We start from the raw sequence: 11,033 nt of genomic DNA on the forward strand, positions 1-11,033 counted from the left end.
GTACTTCATCAGTTGGCCTGTTTTGCTCCCCACTCTGTCTCTGGTGAATCCTCTCACTGCCTCTGCACCTCTGGCCTGTACCTCAGCGCTGTATGCATAAATAAATAAATCTTAAAAAAAAAAAAGTGAACATTTTCATATCAGAGTGAAAATGTTTAATACTTACTGATTTGCCAAGCGACTGCACACACAGGAATATTTTATTGTATGAACATGAAACAGAGGGTTTGCAATTGAGTCTGCCCTGGAGAATCTAGGACACCTGTTGATCCTGTGTCCTGTGAATTGCTGGCATCATGACTGTGATAGCTGCTGTCCCTTTGTGTGTGTGTGTGTGTGTGCTTCTGTGTGTCTTTGCATGCTCCGTGGAATACTCTGCTATCTCCTCCCAAAGTGTCTAATCTCCCCTGCTGTCCCAGCTCTATTTTTCCTGCTCTGAGCAAGTGTGCTTTTCTGGGCTCCGGAGTTATGACTGCTCACATCGTTACCCTAGAAAATTTTAGAACCGTTTCTCTTTATCCTCTGTGATGGATGTGGTTGTTATTGTGTTATCTGGGGTCCTTCACTGTTTCCCAAATACTGGTGATTGCCCCCTTGCCCTGCATGCCACACTAACTCATGTTCCCAAAGCATTCTTCTGGACCACATCTACCTGCATTCTCAGGGGTCCATGACAAAGCTTCTCCGGAGTTTAGGTTACAGTGTTTGATTCCAATGCTGCCTTCTGTATTCATGTCTTTTCCCTCCTAAAGTACAGAGGATTTCCTCATTTGCTTCTCCACTTGCTCCCAAACCTGTATTCCCCTCCTGAAATACTCTGGAAAGGAATGAGATGCCATTGTATAGCCCACCTTTTCCCTTTCTGGCAACAAGCCAGTGTATTTGGTCACATCCATCCCTTGAGTTTTCATAAGTTGCTGAAACTCCCAAGATATCCTGCTTCCAGAATGCTTGGATTCTTTCCACAGTCTCAAGTAGCCCTTCCTACAGAGTCTTTCTAACCCTTCACTGCTGCCTCAGAGAGCTCCTGACCCTTTTTTGCTCTTGATATTTTTGCTCGTGATTTTTAAAATGTTGTCATTATTCCAGTGCCTGAGACTTGCAGCTTTCCTTGGTTATCTGTGACCCCCAAATGATTGAATGATTGATAGTCCCCTAAACTCCTCCTTTCAGCTCCTTCAGTGTCTACAGCCCCCTCGTCTCTTCCTGGGGTTTCCCTGCACTGCTTCCCACACACTAACCTTTCTTGTTTCTCACTCTTTCTTGCTAGATCTCAGTAGCCTCTTTCCCAAGTGGTGGTATCCCCAGAGCTCTCTTCTCACGTTCCCTTTCTTCCAGGCTGCCCCATTCACAAGTGACTTCCCAGGCTCTCCTTTTGTCTTCTAGTGTCTCCAACCAGCTGTTCTAAAGGGCTCAGCTTCAGCGAGACCAAAAATAGAACTCACCTCCTTTCTAGCTACCTCTCTTAACATCCTTCTATCATTTCCCAACTTGGTTCATAAGATGTTATTTTATTCCATTCATGCATGTTGTTACTCAACTCATTTTTGAGTCTTATTTATGTATTCTACTTCTAAAATAGCTCCCAAATTCTGCCCTTTTATTCCCTCTGCCACTGCCTTACTTAGGTCTCTCTGCTCTTGCCTGGACCTTTTACCTAGTAGCTTTATCTTCTCACAAACCAGAACTGATTGTGTCACTCTGTTCAAGAAAATCTCTACAGTTGTAGGATAAAGTCCACCTTCGTTGCTTCGACAGAGCGGACTCATTACAACTGGGTGCTCACCTCTACTCCCCCCAACCCCCACTTTGTCTTCTTACTGCCCCAGCTCTTTGCCCTGAGGGAGCTTCATCCAGAGAGTGGCGCACATTCCTGGACCTGGCTGCCCTCTTCTCCACTTGTCTCTCTTTCTGCCTGAAGTTCTCCTTCAATGCAAGTTGCTTGTTCTTCAGGCCTCCCTTCTGAGGTGCCCCTCCTGCTAGATGTGGCTGGGTGCTCCGTGCTATCACATGCATTTGTGAGCCTGCACCTAGTGTTGTTGCACATTTGTCTTCTGGGCTCCAGTATGGGTACTGGCGGGCAGTGACGTGCTTAGCACCTGGCACAGTGCCTGGACATAGTGGGTGGTGAAGGGATACTGTTCTGTCCTCCCAGAACCCCTGTGTTGCTTGGGACATCCCCAGGGGTTCGTGACCTATACTACCCTTGGCATCATTTCCCCCTATTCATGCCCCAAGCCTTTGGCCATAGAACTCAGAGTGGCCAGATTGCTCTCACATTGAGCCCACAGAGATGTGCTTCCTTGCTCTCACCAGAGTTTCAGTGATTTTTCTCTAATCCCCACCATCCCTCCATATCCTTACTGTACCAGGACAGAGGTTCTGATTTCTAGATGTTTTCTCTGGCTGACTGTGAAACTGTGTTATCTCTTAGGCTAGTGTTTCTCAACAGGAGGTCCTGAATCATCTGCATCAAAATAACTGCTTGTTAGAAAGGCACATTCTTGGCCCAGCCTCCAAGTCTGCTGAGAATTGATCAATCCCCCAGTGGTGCTAGTATACCCTAAAGTTGGGACCCAGCGCCTTGTCCCCACTAATTTTCAGGTAGGGCACTAGTTCCCAGACACTGCAGTGGGAGAGTGTAAATGAAGCTGGACATGTCACCGAGCAAGACTTCCTGGAAAATCACAGTGTAAGCATATTATAGGGCAGGGAAGTCCTGAAACAACAACAAAATAAAACCCAAAGACAGCCTGAATGTGTGTGACAGAAACATCACACCCTAGTATCCCTTAGCTCTTCTTCCCCTTACTGCCTGGAACATTTGTTTTTACCTTTAAGTCAGGGGATGCTAGTCATGTGTTCAGCAGTGCCCCTGAGAGTTCATCTCTGCTTTATGCTCTGCTCTGCCTGTGACCCCTTTTGCTTCCCTCAGTGGGTCTCTGACAGCCCATCTCCTCCTTGTCACTTTGCAGGGGGGGTCCTCTATGCTGCCACTGTGAAAAACTACCTAGGAACGGAGCCGATTATCTCCCGGGCTGTGGGTCGAGCTGAGGACTGGATTCGAACAGAGACCTTGCGATCCTGGCTGAGCGGTGGGGAGAGGGAGAGGGATGCCCTGGGGAGAGTTGGGTGGAGACTGGGTGGCCCCCTGCTGTGTCCCTGGGATCTGAGGCCCCTGGGTCTCCCCAGCCCCAGCATTTGTTGCAGCGGTGGCCTTGAGCCCAGCCGAGTGGGGGGATGAAGATGGAGACGATGAAATCTACTTCTTCTTTACGGAGACTTCCCGAGTATTTGACACATACGAGAGCATTAAGGTTCCGCGGGTGGCCCGCGTTTGTGCGGTGAGACCCCTGTCCCAGCTGTCTGTCTGTCATCTTCTGCTCAGCCTGTCCTCCCAGCTTTTCCTCTCTGGATCTGTCTTTGCATCTTTCCCCCGCCTTGACTTCTTTTCTGGGAACTTGAAGAATGTGGGGAAAGGGCTTGTGTCTTTTTGAGCTCCACAATTACCCTGTGACACACTGGCCATGGCAGGTGGACAAATGGAGAGGCTAATGACAGGACTGTTGACAGACCTGGGTTCAAGTCCCTGCTCCCTCACTTACTGCCTCTGTGACACTGGGCAGGTTCTTTAGCATCTTTGAACCTCATCTGTAAGGTGAGGGTACTAATGAAACCTAGCCATTGGGGTTATTTTGAGGACTAAGTGAGGTAAGTTATGTAAATCACGTACTACTGTGCTTCATAAGTACACAGGAACATAGTCGTCACCACTGTTACTGTGACCCAGTCCACCCCTTATCTCTTTATCTCCTACATTTTCTGTCTCTCTGTATCCGCCCTTGCATTTCTGTGCATCTGTCTCGCCATCTGTCTGTGTCTGCCCTGCAGTCAGGAGAAATTTGTATTGGTCTCCACATTTCTCTCTAGATGTTATTCTTCTAAAGAGAATTCCCCATATACTTGTCACCCCAGGGGGACCTTGGGGGACGGAAGACCCTCCAGCAGAGGTGGACGACCTTTCTGAAAGCTGACCTGCTCTGTCCAGGGCCTGAGCATGGCCGGGCGTCCAGTGTCCTGCAGGACATGGCCATTCTTCGACCTGAATCTGGCGTGGGAGCCCCAATCTTTTATGGCATCTTTTCCTCCCAGTGGTGAGGAGGTCCTGGCTTGGAGGAGAGTTACAGGGTGGGAATTAGGGGGGTTGGTAAAGGTCTGCCTCCTCCCTGGAGCCTCCCCTTTCTGCCCTGGAGTGGGTTGCATGACTCATGGGTCATCTCATTTGACAAGGAATGAGTTGCTGTCCTCCACTTCCTTCCAAATATCTGGCTCCAACCTGTGACTCTCCCAGGGAGGGGGCTACCATCTCTGCTGTTTGTACCTTCCGACCCCAAGACATTCGGACAGCTCTCAAAGGTCCCTTCAGAGAACTGAAACATGACTGCAACAGGGGACTGCCTGTTTTGGACAATGATGTGCCCCAGCCGAGACCCGGAGAGGTGAGGGGGCTGGGGCCAGGCCTGAATTGCCCCAATTGGACAAGAGCCCATTGAAGCATCCTAGACACTTCATGGCCCCTGGGGAGCTTTGTCATTCACCCTGTGCTTTCTTTAGTGCATCACCAACAACATGAAGCTCCAGCAATTTGGCTCATCGCTCTCCCTGCCTGACCGGGTACTCACCTTCATCCGGGACCACCCTCTCATGGACAGGCCAGTCTTTCCACCTGAAGGCCGCCCCCTGCTGGTCACTACCGATACAGCCTATCTCAGAGTCGTGGCACACAGGGTGACCAGCCTCTCCGGCAAAGAGTATGATGTACTCTACCTGGGGACAGGTATGTTGATAGCCATGCAAGTTGCCCACCCAGTGCATACATGTTCCCATCGCAGAGAGGATTCCCGCTACATAGACAGCAGCGTCATAGACTTGGGTACTGTATGTCGTTATGTTTTGCCCCTTGCCTGCTTCCTAGAGGATGGACACCTGCACCGAGCAGTGCGGATCGGAGCCCAGCTCAGCGTCCTGGAGGACCTGGCCTTATTCCCAGAGCCGCAGCCAGTTGAGGTTATGAAATTGTACCAAGTGAGTTGTAGGTCTTGGGGAGACATCTGAGTGCAGGGCCAGTTTGTGACCCTGATATCTGGGAGACCCGTTGTCTTCCCCTTTCCCAACCTCTTTCTGCAGGGCTGGCTCCTGATTGGCTCCCGCACTGAGGTGACACAAGTGAACACAACCAACTGTGGCCGTCTCCAGAGCTGCTCAGAGTGCATCCTGGCCCAAGACCCTGCCTGTGCCTGGAGCTTCCACCTCCATGCTTGTGTGGCCCATGCTGGGGAACATGGAGGGTGAGTGCGGCTGCACTAGTCCCTTGCCTGCTGCTCTGGGCATGGGACCATCCACATGTCTGATGCTTATCTGTTTCCACGCCCTGTGTGTGTTTCTCCTACCTGTTGTATGACTGGTGTGTCTGTCCGTCCATCTTAACTCATCTGTCTTTATACTGTTATCAGTTTCTGTTTAAAAACTGTGACCTGACAATGGAATATTACTCAGCAACCAAAAAAGAAACACATGTCTTTTGCAGCAACTTGGATGGAGCTGGAAAAGATCATGCTTAGTGAGATAAGCCAGAAAAAGAAAGAAAAATACCGGATGGTTTCGCTCATAGCAGGAGTATAATGGACCAGGCGAGAAAATAACAAGAATAATGAACAGCCATATACCAGAGACATTTTGTGGGGGTGGAGTGGGGAATGGGATCAAAAACATGGGAGGGGAAGGGAAGTGCACGGGATTATGGTGATGGCACACGGGTGACTCGGTGATGGGAAACCCGCGGGGATTACAGTTGAGAAAAAAAAATGTACAAAATGATGTAAAAATAAACTGTTATCTTATAAAAAAAAAAGAAACAGCAGTATATAGAGGTGACTACACAAACACACAGTTCAGACACCTAGTATTTCTAGTATAGACTTAGAAATCAGTATAATCTGAGACAGAAAATTTAAAAATTCAGTAAATTCAGTTATGGCACAGAATCACTATTAACAACAAACAACAAAAAAACTGTGACCTGGTCTTTTAGCTTCTCTTAGGAGAACTTTTTTTTAAAGATTTATTTATTTATGCATTCAGAACTGGGGTACAGGCCAGAGGTGCAGGGGTGGTAAGAAGATTCACCAGAGACAGAGTGGGGAGCAGAACAGGCCAACTGACCAAGTACACTCTGAGGGGAACAGGGGCCAAGACAGGAGAGGTCTGCTGTGCCATGTAGATCACCTCCAGGGCTGGGGGCGGGGATTGAACTCATGCTGAAGTGGCTCTAGCTTCTTAGTGCTGTGCTTTAACTAGCTGTGCTACCAGGGAGGGCCCAGGAGAACTTTTAAATGTCTAAGACAAAAGCAAGTGCCTTGTTCCTTCCTTTATTGTAGCAATATTGTGGTACGTGAGCTTCAAGGCCCCCTTAAGCTGTATATGTGGGGGCTAGGGGCATGTGTGTCTTACATGCCAGTTTATTATTGTTAAGTCTCGATGACACAAGAAACGAACAAGTTGCTATGTCTGTTCACTTGACCATCTGTACTTCAGTTCATACAAGGAAGGAAAACATAGACTGACATTCCCACAGCTAGAGCCGTGTGGCTCTCTTAGGGTCCCCATGGCTAGCTGGACTTAGCAGCCTTGGTTTTACCCACAGACTGTAATGCTTTCATACCAGTCTTCATTTCAGAGCTTCAACTTCACTCCCGTGGAGTCTAACTTTGATGTATTCAGACTGAATGAACTTTTACCTGGTCTTCACTGACAGCCAGTAGAGGTCTCCCTGGCTGCCTTCCCTCTGAGTTTGCCAGGGAGTTCAAAGTGAGCAGTCTGTCTTGCTCTTCCAGTCAGACACATTCTATCCAAATCCTGTAGTTGTGTTGTTTGAAACAGATCTGTTAGATTGTTGAAGCACACACACACACACACACACACACACACACACACACACACACACACACACTCTTTCTCTCTCTCATATTTTTTTCCCAGAGAAATCTTGTAGTTATGGACAGTCATCAGTCATAGATGTGTTTCTTAGGGGGGCCTCATGATTCACACCACCAGACGTCTTTCCAACAAATTCAGTGCTCTATAGTCTGCTAGAAAAATGCATAGAATCTGATATGGTAAGTGTCGTGAGGAGTGTAAGAGGTGCTGGGGAATGTATAGTGGTGAGGATAATGTAAATTCCTCCTTCTAGGAGTGACTTGTGAGAGGATGGGACATGGAATGGGTGGTCAGAAGGGAATGCTGACACTGGATTTACCAAGTGTTCTTTCTTTCTAGGCTGGTCCAAGATATAGAGTCAGCTGATGTCTCTTCTTTGTGTCCCAAAGAGCCTGGAGGTATGTGTGGTTCAGGGAAATATGGATCCACTTTAGAACTTGGGTCCTGGAAGCTAAGGCAGCCAGTGACCTGGCACTTTGCCCTCCTGGGGTATCCTCCTAGTTAGCTCTGTCCCACGGCCCCTTCTCCTATTTGATGTAAGTGCACGTTTCTTTCTGTTCTACCCCCAGCTATGGCCTCAGTGCCTTTTGTCCCTTTGCTGTCTTTTTGCAGAATCTCCAGTGGTGTTTGAAGTTCCTGTGGCTAAAGCTGCTCATGTGGTCTTGCCGTGTTCCCCGAGCTCAGCCTGGGCATCCTGTGTGTGGCACCAGCCTGATGGAGTGACCGCACTCACCCCCCGGCGGGACGGGCTAGAGGTGGTGGTAACCCCAGGGGCCATGGGCGCTTACGCCTGTGAATGTCAGGAGGGGGGGGCAGCCCGTGTGGTAGCTGCTTACAGCTTGGTGTGGGGCAGCCAACGAGATCCTCCAAGTCGGGCTCACACAATGGGGGTTTTACTGGCTGGCTTCTTCCTGGGGGTTCTTGCAGCATCCCTGACTCTCCTCCTGGTTGGTCGGCATCAGCAGCGGCGGCGACACAGGGAACTTCTAGCTAGAGACAAGGTGGGCTTGGACCTGGGAGCCCCACCATCTGGGACCACCAGCTACAGCCAGGACCCTCCCTCTCCTTCTCCTGAGGATGAGCGACTGCCGCTGGCCCTGGCCAAGAGGGGTAGTGGCTTTGGTGGCTTCCCTCCGCCTTTCCTGCTTGACCCTTGCCCGAGCCCAGCCCACATTCGGCTGACTGGGGCTCCTCTAGCTACATGTGATGAGACGTCCATCTAGGGCCGGGCAGTGACTGCTAGTGCGTGAGTGGCCACTGGAATGGAATGGCTATGGAGACATTGGGGGTCGCTGCGACTGGAGGATCATCATGGCCACCGAGTTCTCTCTGGCTTTTGAATGATTACTTGGACTTCAGTGTCTGTCTGCCCTGGGCCTGGATGGACTCTGAGCCAGGCGTTTGCCTGACTCCTGATTCCTATGAGAGATCAGAACTGCTCTCTTCAGCAAATCAGGAGTTTTCTTGCCCCGGTTACCCAACCCTGTGTGACCCCTCTGATCCCTAGCCCCATATCTTGGGTTCATTAGTTTGGGGATAGGGCACAGGACATAGCTGTGACTTTGCTTTCTGGCTGAGCCCCGCTAAAGCAACTGTGGAGGTGGGGGGGCAGCTAGTGAACTCTGAGTCCTTCCGATTCTGCCAGTTTATCTCATTCTCTGTGGGGAGTGCATGATCCCCTTGTTGCTACGTGGAACCTCTGCCCTGAGATCACCCCTCACTCCGCCCCCCCCTTCCAGTTTTTCTTCTTCCATGAAAGAGTATGTGTAAATACATGAGTGTTTGTAGGAGACCTGGACACATGTGCATAAGTGACTGGGCCTGTGCTCAGGTGTATCCCCTGGGGGTCAGGATCGGGGAGGTTGGAACCAGGCCATTGCCTGCAGCACTTTAGATTGTGTAGCCAGTGAAGGAATGGCTTTGCTCTCTTTCTTTTTTTTTTTTTTCTTTTTAAGATTTATTTTATTTATGCATCCCAGAACTGGGATATAGGCCAGAAACCACTACCCCTGTGCCCATTACCTCCCGTAACTGTTCTCTTGAGTAGAGAAAAATGTGCAAAGTGACCTTCTGGATGGGATGGGCAGTGGTTCATGTGAGCCCATCCTTCTCTTTGTTTTTGTCTCCTGGCTGCCACCACTGCCATGCGTAGAGCTGCTCTTTTTCTGCCTGGAGTTGTAGGCTGAGCCCCCTTTTCTTGGCACCAATTAAAATGACATTCTCAAATTAGGGGACAAAAAGGGACTAGTCCCAGGAAATATAAGCCTCATAAAAATAGGTTTGTATCAGAGACTACTCAGGGTGCCACCCGTGCCCTAAAACAGGAGTTCTACCCCTGTGGTCTGTGGACTCCCTAAAACTGTATGCAAAATGTTGTCTGTATCTGTGTATCTGTATTTTTCTGGGGATGGGGTGGGGGGGTAGGTTTTATGGTTTTCATCAGATTCTCAAGGCCTTAAGATGGTTAAAGGACCACTACGCCAAGGTTACCACACTTTGGCCAAGAGGAGGTGGTGCCCCTCAGCAGTAAGCTCTTCCTGACCCTGCTGCACCCACGTGTTGGCCAGCCCTGAATTTGCATCTCCTGGATCACCTTTGATTTCTGCATTCCTACAAGCTGGGTGCTGTGCATAATTGAAGACATAGTTGACTCTCAGCCAACTTAAAGACCTCTTGCTGCTTCACAGCTCCCAGCTGCGCTAGGCTGCTTCTGTTCACTTCCAGACTTGGCCTGTGAATGTGCCTCGTTCATTCCCAGTGAGGGACTCCCTTGAGCGCCAGTGAATATCAGTCCTCCCCTGTGGAAGTTTGCGGCTCTACTTGCCTTGACAGCAGCCTGTGAACTACTCAAAAAAGTCCCCTTGGGTTTGGAATGATCAGATGATCTTCAGGAAGTCATCTAACCTGGAACCTTGGTTTACCCATCTGTTAAGTGGGGATAATAATACCTACCTCAGGGTTGCTGCAAGGATTATATAAAAAAATATATAAACAATAAAGCACTATCTGTACCAGTAGAGATTGTGTCAGTGTTTACCTGTGAAGCCATCGTCAGAAAATGTAACCGGATGACGGCCATGACACCTACATCATGTAAAGCCAGATAGAAGAAGGTCATTGGCTCACACAGATGAGCCCACCTGTCATCTCTGGCCAGACTTAACTCCCAGTGTCCAGGTTTTGAGAGTCAGGGTCTGTGGTTTTATGATCCTCAGAGATGTCTGAACTTAGTGATCTCACTAGTCTTTCTGTATGGGAATGGAGGAAGGCTTTGTATTCTTGGGTTTATACTTTTTTCTTCTTGGTTTCTTTTCTGCTTTCTTGAGGTTATTGGTTAGTTCCATTCTGGGGGAGTAAGGGAGAGGTCAAAGAGAGCTGCAGTCTTTGAAGAGAGAAGAAATTTCCCGAGGAGGGAAGAGACAAAGTCACAGTGGATTTGAGGCTTGTGGTCCTTGGACTGTGACTCATTGGAGGGAAATGGAATGGAAAATAAGGGAAGATGAAGAGTTAAGGAAATAGGCACAAAGCAAGGAGCCACATCTTAGTTGGTGGAAAGTTTGAACTCCAAGAATAAATTATAGCATAAGAATGTGGGGCCAATTCCAGAGAAATAATATGAACAGTGATTGCGTGATCACTGGGCTGAGAGTATGGGAGGGAAAGGATCTGTGGACAAAGAGGCTGAGCAAGGGTGCAGGGCTCCTGCAGGGAAATTGTTAGGATACTGGTTGGAGAGCCTTTCCTGGCTTCTCACATTAAAGCAGGCATGGGAGGTGAGGTTGGTACATATATTTGTGTTTACTCCAAAATTCCAAAAATTGCCCACTTCCTGACTCTCACTCTTAAATTCCCCTCAGTCTTTGCTTCAAGTCCCTGCTCCAGAGACTGTGACTCAGCTTGTTTTTCCTAATTAATGTACTGCCGCTGCCATGTGACCTTGCTGAACCAAGAGCCAGAAAAGATGCTCATTGTTGGCTGTGAATCAGACTGGCTTGAGCCCACCCCTGGCACAGCCCAGAAGGCAGGAGGCAGACCCC

At 49.1% G+C, this 11,033-nt stretch overlaps 1 protein-coding gene across 2 annotated transcripts in view; it reads left to right on the forward strand.

Annotated features, from left to right (window-relative positions):
• Positions 1-8,779, forward strand: part of SEMA4F (sema domain, immunoglobulin domain (Ig), transmembrane domain (TM) and short cytoplasmic domain, (semaphorin) 4F) — a 22,216-nt gene extending 13,437 nt beyond the window's left edge. The window contains exons 6-15 of one of the 2 annotated variants that reach the window (XM_012731552.1): positions 2,976-3,095; positions 3,193-3,344; positions 3,976-4,154; positions 4,352-4,499; positions 4,615-4,837; positions 4,976-5,085; positions 5,188-5,348; positions 7,336-7,394; positions 7,609-7,751; positions 7,924-8,007. In XM_012731552.1, the coding sequence (XP_012587006.1) occupies positions 2,976-3,095; positions 3,193-3,344; positions 3,976-4,154; positions 4,352-4,499; positions 4,615-4,837; positions 4,976-5,085; positions 5,188-5,348; positions 7,336-7,394; positions 7,609-7,751; positions 7,924-7,932 (1,304 nt within the window). In that variant the 3' untranslated portion in view covers positions 7,933-8,007. Of the gene's footprint in view, positions 1-2,975; positions 3,096-3,192; positions 3,345-3,975; positions 4,155-4,351; positions 4,500-4,614; positions 4,838-4,975; positions 5,086-5,187; positions 5,349-7,335; positions 7,395-7,608 lie in introns of both variants that reach the window. The other variant, XM_004691572.2, reaches the window with a different exon arrangement.
• Positions 8,780-11,033: the final 2,254 nt, after the last annotated feature.

Source organism: Condylura cristata, unplaced genomic scaffold (assembly GCF_000260355.1).
Source record: "Condylura cristata isolate star-nosed mole 26May11 unplaced genomic scaffold, ConCri1.0 scaffold00031, whole genome shotgun sequence".
NCBI lineage: Eukaryota > Metazoa > Chordata > Mammalia > Eulipotyphla > Talpidae > Condylura > Condylura cristata.